The 13,553-nt window shown below is 36.7% G+C and overlaps 1 protein-coding gene across 1 annotated transcript in view; it reads right to left on the reverse strand.

Annotated features, from left to right (window-relative positions):
* Window positions 1-13,553, reverse strand: part of LOC117394457 (PH domain leucine-rich repeat-containing protein phosphatase 1-like) — a 99,783-nt gene that overhangs the window by 25,667 nt on the left and 60,563 nt on the right. The window contains exon 4 of the mRNA XM_033992772.3: window positions 11,470-11,636. Coding sequence (XP_033848663.3) covers window positions 11,470-11,636 — 167 coding nt within the window. The remainder of the gene's footprint in view (window positions 1-11,469; window positions 11,637-13,553) is intronic.

The raw sequence follows: 13,553 nt of genomic DNA on the forward strand, positions 1-13,553 counted from the left end.
TGAATTAAGTATGGAATCCCTTCGCTACTTCGCAGCACACGTGGTGTGGTTATTGTCGGCCGTAGCACAAGCACAATTTACAGTCAAAACCAGGTAATATTTATGGTGCTTACAAAGTTTCTCCCTTCCGGTTTAAGCAACATAGACTGTTAAAAACAGACAAACCCTTTTGACGTTCACTTTTTCATGACTCAATCATGGTACTGTACTTTGTTTGCAAACAGTTCCAATGCTATCTGCTTGTGGTTGAGCAACGTCCGACCCTTGGACGTGTGTATACATGCAACCTTTTCTTTTTCAACTGAGGAATAGCTATAATCAACGCTATAATCGTGGCAGGTGGTGTGAAATGGTTGATTTTATAATCTACCAAAAGACATAATGACTGAGAACCATAGTACAGAGCGCTGGCAAACCGCAAGAACTACACGCACAATTACAGATTTTTATAACAAACTGTTACCCTAAACACCCCAAAAACAAAGTTGGCTATTAAATGAAGATTCCTCACTTGCACACCACTGAACTGTAATAAACTACTTTAGTTCCTAATAAGGAAATAATTCCCTGACTAATACAGGAGCTTTCCTCCAGTTTTTTTGTTATTTGAGAAAAAAAACTAAAACAAAACGCAGTAGTGTACCCAATTAGTTTACTCTGTACCCATGGGGTCTGTCCAGCTATGGGACAACATCTCAATACACAGTGGTGCTGTAGGGCTGAAGGTCTTCCCATAATATCATCAAACCTGGCACGCTTCGGAGAAGAATTCATCTTCTGAGCAAGGAAACGGAAACAAAAATTTCAAATTGAAGTATTGATTTCTGCAACCATTTAATTAATGAACAGCCAACTCCTGGAACATTTCAATAGATGTTTTATTAGAAATCTGCTGAGCAAATTGTTTTCTGGAAAGTCTGCAGTGTGGCGGTCTTGCTTTACGTTTGCATGTTACATATTTATATTTGAAAGCATTATGCATGACACAGTTTAAATCGACCTCCCTTTAGACTGTACATCTAGGATAACCTTGGTAAAGTTTCCACACTCCAGTGCAGTAATGTCAAGGTTGCTGTTTTCCCTGAGAGCTCTTTTCAAGTGGGCTCTTATCCAGACTGGCAACAGAGATCCTTGTAAGCAGCTTGAAACAACAGAAATGCAATACATTGATATCAGCAGAAACTGCAGCTAAGAGAGATGTCACGTTACACTTTATGATCTTTTACAGTATGTGGATGTTTAATTATTAATACAAGAACCTTATGCAAACACAGCCTTCAAAAGGCAGAACATGAGTAAGACTTCCAAACCTTGCTTTTCGTTTAGTTTTCTGTAAGAAATCTGTGAAATTAAAGCCCCTTCACACCAGTGGACCGATCCGCATTCTGGCTACCCGGGTCACAATCCTGCATAGTGTGAAACCAAGTACCCTCAAGATGTGGGTTGACACGCTTTGACCAGGGTCGAGTGAGACAAAATGCATGATGGGCTTTCGTAAGCAGACGAAGTAACAAACAGCCACTGCGTGAAGGTTTCACTTCCGCAAGGAACCTGCGAGCCATTTTTGTTTATTCTGTTTAGCCATATTTCTGTTGATTGAGACACATCATAAGACATGTTGCTGCAGGGATGGCGTGGAACAATGAAGAAACATTTGCTCTTATCAACATTTGGGACGTATTGTGTATTTGCTTCCGTCACCCAGGTTGACTCTGCTTCTTCAAAAAGCAGTGTGAAATCTCATAGCCGACCCGCATGACACCAGGTCGTGACCTGGGTAGAGCATACCAGCGTGAAAGGGGCTTATGTTAGTTTACCATCCAATAATATGAATTGCAATTCTTTAAATGTTTTTTTTTTTTGCTCACATCATCTAAACACTCAGCACCTTGTGTTACTCGCATTTGGTAATTGATGTTACTGTAGTAACATTACCAAATACTCTTACTGTATTGTTCTGCTTATTTGTACTTCATATTGCCTTAGGTATAAGTTACTTTAGATTGTACTTTTTACTTCACTGAAAATTGCTGAAAAAAAAAATGCTGGTGTAAGTGGATGATATGCGTCACACAACACAGCCTTAAATAAGTCCAGAGCTGCTTTGGTGCGAAGATCCTTCTTAATTCGTATTCAACTCGGCTTTACCAGGGAGCCTATTCCATTCCTAACAAGAATGGCTGATGAGTATTCCAGAGGGGGGTTTACCAGGAGTTAGGTAAGAAGTTATTGGATTTAGCCTTTATTGGAAAAAAAATCTCAGGATTTACTTGAATGAAATCCATGGCAACTCCCAAACATGGGGCTCAAGGCATTATGTTGAATAGGTGTTACCATCTCAGGATTTACACAAATACCATGGTCCACTGTTTCGAGGCACATACTACACCACCTTGATAAAGTACTGGTTTCACTACTGAATATTGTACATTTCAAGAAACTCTGTGTCTATCAAGGCAGCGTGCACTGGTTTAGCATGAGTTTACGAAGAAGAAATGTAGGCCACATTTTGTTTTCATAGCTATACAGTGCTTTGGTACATTGTTCTCACAATGTTTCTTGATTCAAAATAATGAATTCATACATTTGCGCGTGCAGCAGCTTATATTGTTATTTTGTACAACATATTCACAGTTCTTTCCTTTTTCTCATGTTTCCTTGTTAAGGAGGAGGTGTCTAATTCATTAGCTTATTGAGCTTTCCACCTAGCTTTGAACTGTTCCAAAGAGTTCAGAAGACTTAACAGAGTAAACATTACAGTAGTCCACATTAGAAAAATTACCATATACGTTGTCACATTTTAAACTACATATATAAAAGCCCTGGAAATTAGCATCACTGAACATTCACAAAGTCTTTTTGTGGACATGCCAGGATCAGTTGTGTTTGTTCCAGAATAAACTTACTGAAATTAATTACTTCTTCAGTTTCATTACAGCTGGTCTTAACATCAAAGCCTTAACATTGTTTTCATTGAAACAACCCAAAAGATGCATACTCCAATTAGAGTACAAGACCAAACAAAGGCTAATAGTGCTTTGTTTAATTAACATCTGCAATGTAAAACAACCAACAAGAAATACACTGAGATGAAGTGGTCGTTGATTGTCAGGCACTGTTTCTGGAAACGAAACAAAGAACCACTCATTCATAAATTAAACTTGTGGGATGGGTTGGTATAAAATTTGTATGGTATGATAACAGTAAAAAAAAAACTATGATAACCTTAATATCACGTACAGTACATCATGCAAGTTATAAAATAAAGGCTTACTCAAAAACTGAGAAATACTACTGTAAACTTAAATTACTGTAATTCACACACACACCACACAACACACACACAAATCACACACACACACACACACACACACAAATCACACACAACACACACACAAATCACACACACACACAAATCACACACACACACAAATCACACACAACACACACACAAATCACACACACACACACACACACACACACAAATCACACACAACACACACACAAATCACACACAACACACACACAAATCACACACAACATACACACACACAAATCACACACAACACACACACACACAAATCACACACACACACACACACAAATCACACACAAATCACACTGCCTTTCATGGAATGATTTAAACTTTAGCATTTTATATTCTAGCGGCAGCAGAACAAAAGTTGGAGGGAACAGTGTTTAAAATAAACTAAAACTCTTTGTTCAGTTGATATTGCTTAAAACACAAAACATTTATAAATATTGGTAATAATTTCTAAGGCCTGGGCGATGCCTAATTTCTCACTATCGATATATCGTTCTCTAAAAAAGCCAATGCACTGATTCATCAACGTTATGAAAGGGTAAAAAAAACAAAAAAAAACGCAGTAATACATGTGGAGCTGTGGATTATTATTATTATTATTATTATTATTATTATTATTTATTTCTTATCATGGGCGACTTACAGTCGTAAACAAAAATACATTTGTAACATTGCAAGTAACGCTTTAAAAACTATTATATATATTAAATTTATTACATCAGTTTATGCATATACAGTAGTAAATAAATATGTTATATTATTTATTTATTTTATTTATTTGTATTAATTTTTTACCTTATTTCGTGTTGATTTGTACCAGTTGGGGCTCAAAGCAAAATAAAAATAAAAAGTTGTTTAAATCCATAACCAGTCAGAGTAACAACCAAATCAAGAGAAAAACTACGCAGGGCATTTTAATAAAATGCAAAACAATAACAGCAGTGCGTTTCTCAAACGTGGATGTAAAAGACAACATTTCCCTTTTTCATCCCTATCCAATAACTTTATTTATATTACAAAGTAGTTTTATGCAATGCAATGTGTAAAAATTGTTCCACTGCTCCCTGCATACACTTTATATATAAAAAAAAAAAAAAGAAAAGAAAATCCATGGGGGTCCCATCTAGTGAAGCAGCAGAACAGGGTTTTAGCTGTCAGAGCAGAGGGCAGACCAGCAAACGCTGTCGTTGACGTGAGGATCATCTAAGACATGATAATTTCAATGGAAGCTCCTGAGAATTATTAAGACTTTGATTTGGAAAGAGCAGGAGTAATTTTTTGACGTGGGTGCTAAAAGAAAAAATTTAAGAACTTTTAAACAGCAAAACTGTAAATAGTTCTGATGTTGACAGCTACCCGCAGAGACATGTTCTACAACACTGATTTTTACGTTGTGAACAGGGGGAGGGGGGATTTTCAAAAGAAAACGTTTCATGGTAAGCTTGTCTTTATGTCTATTTCTACTACCATTATTTATACTGTGTACTGTTTTGCATGTTAACTTCGTTTATCTGAAATAGTTACACTGGACAATAATAGAACTACGCTGATGCAATATGTAAAAACGCAGATTTTGAGATGGTATGCTTTTTACAAACGCACATTTTTAAAGGCTAGTGCGACCTCTGCATCTCATTAAATGGCCACACAAATTAGTTGTGTTACCAGAGTATCCCAAACATTAATTTCTTACTTTAGAAAATAACTGTCAAACATCGATCGGTCGATACAGTATTGTAATTCTAGCACAACTCTCTTAACTTGCTGTGTTACTTTGAAGACACCTGCACAGATGCAATGCCATCAGTAAACACTCATAGGGGGCGAGGTGTGCGGGGCGGGGGAGAAGGTGAGCTCAATCGCATGCAGATTCATTGAGTCAAACCTGAGGGGAGCAGAGAAGCTCTGCGCTTAATGCAAACAATAATTGCCGATTCCAAATTTAATAAAAAAATAAAAGCTTTTCTTTACACAAAAACGATACACAGGCTTGACTATCGACAGTTGTCAAACAATACAATACATCAATACATCGATGTATCACCTCAGCTTTAATAATTTCAGAAGAGTTGTTTATTTTTGACACATGGTAAAGAAATGCCCAATCGCTTTTCCCCTCACCGCAGCAATTCCCCACATGGCTCAGGAGACCAGAAGATTCAATGAATGTCCTCCGATCCCACAACCAAGCCAGCTTCCTTTTTCACCCAGGAACTCAAGAACGGATGTCAGAGAGCTTCCGACCTCTGGAGGACAAAGGCCAGCCCTGCAGGTGTCTGCTCTGAGCTCACTGGGCACTTGGCCAGCAGGGTTCGCTGTAGAGCGATGAGGAGAAAACAGTCCCTGACGGTTTTACCTCCCTAACCCTCAGGAGTGCCAGAGCCAATGCGACGCTCCCTTTGGAGTCCCCAGTAAAGACAGGCCACTTCGCACAACCAGGACGTGAACCTGTGCTGTATGACTCACCCTGCAGGCCACGCGCCTGCACTTCTATCAGGCGAGCTAATTGGGGACTCTCTATATTTATTTTAATACTAAGATGTATTGTTATTGGATTTATATCTGCAGTTTACATGACATTGCACAAGTAAGCTTTCAATGTTACTGTTACTAATGATTACACTTACAGAGTTTGTAGAAGAAAATATTTCTTCACTTACCTAAAAAAGTTTTAATACTGTAAATAACTTGTTTAAACAAAACTGCTTTGAGAATAAAATAGGCTAACCCGCTGCAGTCACTTGTCTCGGCTATCAGAGACATTGAAACTTGTATTCTCAGTCATTCACAGTTTCCTTCAAACCCATTATCAAAACACAGAGTTCACAAAAAGATCTTCCTCAGACACTACTAAGGCTGCAAGTATCGTCACTTGGTTTAGAAGCACGGCTGTTATGATCTGTGTCTGTGTGAATTGCCTATGCCGTTACAGAGCCGTCATATTTTATGCCATCTCTGAACCACCTCACAAGGTGGTTCAGAGTCGACACTGAACTGTCTTAACTACTGTGCGAAATGCTATGCCGGCACTGAAGCGCTATAGTGGGCGTGGATTGAAAGTCAACATCCCACATGACTGTATACCAGTCGTGTTGGGTATTTTTGTCGTTGGTGTTACACTTTAATTTTTTTTCGATACAATGGCTGATCAAGAATGAGGTAGTAATTGGAGTCGTGAATAAGTTTACTTTACTTTACGGGCTGACGAGGAGGTGAATTCACAAATAGAAGGGATGGTGCGTGATGCTGTAATTTATGGGTGAATCGCTGGTGCGATGAAAACGATCTATTGACTGACAGGTTTGAAAGTTGTACTCACATGATCCCTTTGGCTGTGTGGATGTGTGTATTATACCGGCATAGATTGCACAGTTTCGTGCTGTGAGAATGGTTATTTTAAAAAAAGAAATTTAACGTCTCAAATGGCTCAGTAGTGGCATTTGTATGTAAAAGGGGCTTAGGATAGGAATTTTGTGCGACCGCCAGAAATGCAATATTTTCTATGGACGCTGGTTAACCTTTAATAGAACAGTACCATATATTTACAGAAATGAACTTGTCTACTGTCAATTCTTTTCCCCTTGTATATCGAATCCTTTTAGGCCCACTTGTGCAATTCTACTCCTTTTACGGTCACTTTTCCAATTTTGCATCTAGTATGTATTGTGAGCGCCACCTTTAAACACTATCATAATTTAATATTTATCATATCTAGTAATGCAAAGGAATATACTGGATTTATGTTGTTTAAAGTTGGCAGACTCAAATTACCAAAACTGAACATAACGGAGAAGGGTTGAGAGCAGCAGGTTGTGCTTTCTGCTGGTACTGCTCTGATAGCCTTAGCTTGGGTGCTGTTTTGTTTGTGAAGTGTTTGTTTAAACCTTTTGTTTTGTTAAATAATTAATAAAAGTGCATAAAAGCACTGACCAGCCTTGACCGTTTCCATAAATAGCTTACTTAAATATTACATTTTTGTATGTCAAAAATTCAATCTTATAGACCCAAATGGGTAAAACAATCAACTGTTAAACAGCAGTGTGAAAGCCTGCAGATTTTTTTTTAATCTTGGTCTTGATGTAACGTTCCCTGCACTGCTGTTTTAATCTTTTCTATGTTGCAGACTGCAGATTTTCAATCACACTCAACAAAAAACAAACAAATGCAGCTACATTGCAAATTACAGAAGGCTTGACATTCATAAAAGTACTAAAACTTGAGTCACTGATTTGAACAAATGTTAATTATTCTCCATACATATAATGCCTGCAACTGGTGTAAGACAAAGTTAAATTAAATCATGAAATGTGTGCATGCTTTAAAAAAGCTAAGACTTTATAAAAACATTCTAATGGAACAGACTCCTCCAATGGGAAAGCATGTGGTCTGTACCAGAGTTTAAAACAATGCCACAGTGAAAGGGTTCATTTTTACTGGAACCAAGAAAAGAATAAAAATAAACAGCTGTGTTCCAAACCTTATGAGAATACCAAAACAGACGTGACCTGTTTACAGAACAATCAAGTTAAAAGACCTTAATATGGCTGCCACATTCGGTCAGAAGTCAATGTCAGGGTCACCAGCAATTCAACAATTTATTTTGTAATTTTTTTGGTGGGCCAAATCTTTTTTCAGTGTTGTTTTTACATCAAATGCCATTTTTGATTATAATACTGTGTTCTGCGTGCATCCGTTAACAAATCATGGAGCTTAATTACTGCCTTCCAGTTCAATTCTTTAGAATATCTTTTGACAATGATTTTGTATGTGTGAGAGAGAGAGAGAGAGAAAAAGAAAGAAAGAAAGAAAGAAAGAAATAAAGAAAAGGAGAGATAGAGAGAGAGAAAGAAAGAAAAGGAGAGAGAGAGAAAAAGAAAGAAAAGGAGAAAGAGAGAGAGAGAAAAAGAAAGAAAGAAAAGGAGAGAGAGAGAGAGAGAGAGAAAAAGAAAGAAAAGGAGAGAGAGAGAGAGAGAGAGAGAGAGAGAGAGAGACCCTCCTCCCTTGGTCAAAAAACAATGCACTTTTACATAGTTAATTTTAACCACTGGGGTTCAGCTGCAGTTCATCTGTTCTCCAGAATGTAATTCCTGCAGAGAACACTGTGTTAAATTTCTCCTTGTTGGAATGGTCACAAGATTACTGTGGGGACCAGGACTAAGCTATATTAAAAAAAAAAAAACTAAAAAAACACACACACACACAGTAATTAAAATATTTCTCTGGACCCAATTTAAAGAATATTATATGGATGATGACTTTCATATAATCCAAGTAAATGATTGTTATTTTTAGTTAGTTTTTTTTTTAACTTATTTTCTATTTTTTAGGGACATTCAAGTTTGCATGAGTGTTCACACCATACAAACTCCCTGTAAAAGCTTATAAAAAGAAGAGTTAAAGTCTAATACTAAACTGCACCCACATAAAATTACTACAGTATATTAAATCATCTTTTTTTTTCTACCAGATTAGTTTCATAAAGGTATATCATTTGATGGAAATATACAATTATATTCCACTATAAAAATTGAAAAGATATATATTTATAAATGGGTCAGAATGTATTCTCACATAACAATATAATATTGTAATGATAATATGTTTTACCCATATATTATTACATTTATTATATATTTCCTAAAATAGGCAAATGTCTGTTATTCCCCATGCCTTGTTTTGGTCACTAAATACGAGTGTTTCATCTATTTTCTTGGATTTTAATTTTTCCGCTCTTTTAAAAAAAGTTAGAGGAGAATTACTTTCCTTCGTTAGATCAAGCTCTAACTGCTTGCCAAAGCAGTGTAACTTGGAACAGTGTCATCCTGTCATTGAATTTGAATGAATAAGAGCTAAATTGCACAATGAGATCCGGTAAGAGAAACATGCACTCGGGACCACCAAATATTTAATGCTAGATATCTCAACACTTGTATGTTGCATATATATATATATATATATATATATATATATATATATATATATATATATAGCCTACGTACATAAAATCACCTTGTGATATCATATTGACCAATCAGGTTAAAGGAAATCTCTGATCCATTGTCTAATGAACAATAAAATAGCAGTGTTGTTACGAAAATCAGATTAAGACTGCAGTCAACACTGACAACGTTTTGAGTCTGGGAAAAGTAGAAAATATACAATGAAGTGACACACTCTCTGGATTTCATATCTGTAGCTGTAACATCAGTTTGAGCTGTGCTTTGAGACCTCCTCTTCCAGGTGTGTGCACGAGCTGGCAGGGTCACAAAGCAAAACAACAACTACACTGAGAGTTTGCATCTTCATTGGTTTAGTATTACTCAACCTTATTGAATATAATAATTAATCTGTTTTTAAACCCATAACAGGCACAGCATCTCGAAGCCTTTCATCTTAAATGTAACTGAAAACAAAGCAGGCAAAGCAACATATACTTAATACCTTGGGCTTTAACTGAGGCCAGTTCCCCAACCTGACACTCATTTTCTAAATACCACACTCGAGCTGAATTGTAAAACAATTTAGTACATTTTATATTAAGGGCTGCGTTCTCATAACATTAAGTACCGTTAAAAGTAATTACAGTTAACAATACCTTATTGAAACCGACTCAAGCCTTTGTAGTAGTAGCCTCTAAGGGACTGTATCTGAAAATCCTATAGACTGTGGGATTTATGGATAAAGACAAGGCATAATTAAGTTAGGGTCTGGACTGAAGCTGTAAAACAAATACAGCCCACAGACAAAATGGAAAGGGCTGACTAGCAGAAACAGAAACAAAACCTATGAAAATGAAACGGGACAAAACAACAAATGAACAGTGATGAAAACAAAGAATGATTTTATACAGAGCAAAGTCTTTTTTTGCCTGCACTTGAATAAGGCGGATTCAAGGTGATGCAGCAGTTTTTGATTATTGATTGCTACTCCAGGACAATTTTTATATCTGAGCTTTATATTATAAAAAGTGAAGCCTGAGTTCGAGGTCTCTGAAGTAAAAGTTGAATTTCAAGTATTTCCTATCCCTAATGCTGGCCAGCTGGCATCTAACTCATGGCATATTTAAAGCATTTAATTTCCTGTCCCCAAGGTCTGCTCCAGTATCTTATCTCCCATGTCCGAGCCTCTCACTCGTTAACCACAGAAACGAGTGTGACACAGACAGTTATTGGGTACCAGAACACCAAGTCAAATTGTTTCTTAAGTGTGCTGCATGGCACTTGAACAAACTGCACATCTCCAACTGAAATTATTATTATTTTCGGATATCACTCTTTAAAAATTACAGTTTTCTTTCATTTCTTGTATGCAATGCTGCATTAAAAAGGAGCTCAGATACGCGCAATGCAGGCCTTGTCCACCTTGTTACGTCTACCTACCCAGTGAAGTACAACACTCTATCAAGCAAATAATGATAAATCAATTAAATCACAATTAAAATTATATATATATTATATATATATATATATATATTATTATATATATATATATATATATATATATATATATATATATATATATATATATATATATATATATATATATATATATATATATATATATATATACACACATATATACACATATACATATATACACACACACACTTGCATTAAAACACCTTTTAAAATTACTGAAAAAGCTGTCTTTTTGGGTATTACTGTCCAATTTAAACAAACGTTCTTATGTGACAATTTTGCCAGACAGACTATTCCATATTAAATGAGGCTTATAAACTATGCAATTTATCAAGCAGTTAAATTAGCCCTAGTTAGTGTACAGCATGCCTTTCAGAACTCATTTTAGAGGTTGCTTTTGCTACAGGGGAGTAGCCCTGCTGTAGCATGACCCACAGACCAAGATTTCAAGAAAAAGCTATACCTTAAGGACAATAAAACCTTACAAAAATGTATTATTTTCTGTTTCCATCCATACAAATGCACAACCCCAACCCCCACCCCCACCCACACCCCCCAATCAACCTTTCCTTCTTGCTCAGGCACCAGATGGTACCAAGCCATGTGAGCTGGAAGATAATAAAACCTCTATTTCCAGACCAAAGTCCATTTGCAATCCACCCCCACCACCCTCAGATTAGAAGTCATCAGCCAAGCTCGGCAGACCCGGGAAAGACCTGGCATTACCTCTGCAGCTCAGTCAGGCCGCGGCTGGCGACAGGTCCCAGAGTGTGCCGCAGGAAGTTCTGCTTGAGATTGAGGTGAGTCAGGTCCTGGCTGTAGAAGAGATTGGCAGGCAGATGCTCGAGGCTGCAGCAGGACAGATCCACAGAGCTGATCCGCTGGGACACAATCTGAAACAATCAAGGCAAAGGCAACCGAGAAAGATTAGAAATGAGTATAGGAGCTTAAAGACTGGCACATGCATCAGCAGTGTGATGGCGATGCAGCATTATGTGGTGATGAAGAAAGACCCAACAAAACAGTAGCCATTGTATGTGGGGTTTGCTGGTGCAGGTTGAAAAACTGGGAGACACAGTTAAATGGGACACGGTTTTTCGTTGAAAGCATATTGTTTAGCTTATATGTGTGAAATAGATAGGCACTGCATGTGGAACTCTGCAATTGCAGTGTACAATGTCAGTATTATGAATTGGGAGGTTTTTGGTTTTAATACTGAAAAGATGCTGAGATTCTTTTAACTCTAGTATCACTAAGATTAACAAATACTTTAGCTTAAAGGTCAATGTCACTTTAAAATCAAAAGTTACATTTAAAGCCGAGTATCCCTTTAAGATTAACAAATACTGCAGCTGAATGCATTTTAATAAATTGCATTCAAGTGGCGTATATAGTACATTTGCAATCATGCTGAATTTAGAGCTTCACACCAAAACTAACTGTCTGCAAAACACCCACTGTGAAATGCAGTGACTACAATGATCATAGTTTCCCAGATTAAATAATAAAACAGAGTGTCACATGGAGTCAACCCACATTGTTTAAAGAATGAACATAAAGGGCTTGTTTATGTGTTGCTCAGACACTGAAATTAATTTTTTTACAAATCTCAAAGATCTACTCTTGGCACACTGATCTATATATTATTTACTCAGAGAACACAATGATATAAAAAGTGCATATCTATTTGTTTTTTTTCAAAGCTGGAATCTTGTGTATATATAGTTTACCTGCTTCTGTTTCCAATTATTTAAATATTTTTTATTTTACCAAAGTGGTCCTATATACAGTATTTATACACATTCCCTATACCACTGAAATCACACAGAATAATGAGACAGATGCTGGGAGAAATGAAAATTCTGAGATTTACTGTTTCATTGGCACTTGACCCCATTTGTTTAAGACCCATCAAGATAGAAACACTTCCTCTTTTACATTTCAAAATATTTTTGCTTAGGAACATAAAACATGAGTAGGACATTACTAGATGAATGATAAGTTGTTGTGTGCTGGAATACAGAACACAGAAATGCATGACTTCACATCTCTGCACAATTGCTTCTATTGATCTTCTGGACTGAACAGTCCTGCTTTTTAAACTCCTTACTATACAATGGGACTCAAGGCATGCATCCATAGCTCTCACTAAATATCTTAAAACTGAAACTGATTGAGATACAGTAAGAGCAATTTATTCACAGATTTTAAAATGTACAATATATGATCACATGAAACACTCAGTCGCTACTCTGGCAGATACGATTTTGTAACTGGTCTATGTTAAATTGCCGAACACTACTGTGACAGCGACCAGAAGCGACCAAAAAAGGACCAAGAAATGAGAACTTCTAACCTAGTTTAAAAATGTAGCTTGTCACGCAGCAAGCAACCAAAATATGAAACCCCTTTCCTGTAGAATGACCTACCTGTACTGTAAATGAGAAATATGTCCACATTTCAAGGATAGAAAACCTATCCTAAAAACATAACAGGCCACTCTAGCCTCTACTTACACCACCCTTGGCAGGAAAATGAATAAAACAAATTCCTTTACTTCTCAGCTGTGCTCAATTCCTGCTTACTGTACTTCCTGTAATCCCTTCAAAATAGGGTTATTTTCTTTGAATATGAAGTTCTTTAAATCATTTGGCTCTTCTCTAGTATTGGGAGTACCTCACAAATGTGCAGGGCACATTGGCCACTCGCAGTGATGGCAATAGGGAACTCACCTAACTTTGCATACTGTAGGCAAGCCTATAGGTGTATGATAATATCATACATGATATCTCAATAGCTGCAAATACAAA

Source organism: Acipenser ruthenus, chromosome 3 (genome assembly GCF_902713425.1).
Source record: "Acipenser ruthenus chromosome 3, fAciRut3.2 maternal haplotype, whole genome shotgun sequence".
Taxonomy (NCBI): domain Eukaryota; kingdom Metazoa; phylum Chordata; class Actinopteri; order Acipenseriformes; family Acipenseridae; genus Acipenser; species Acipenser ruthenus.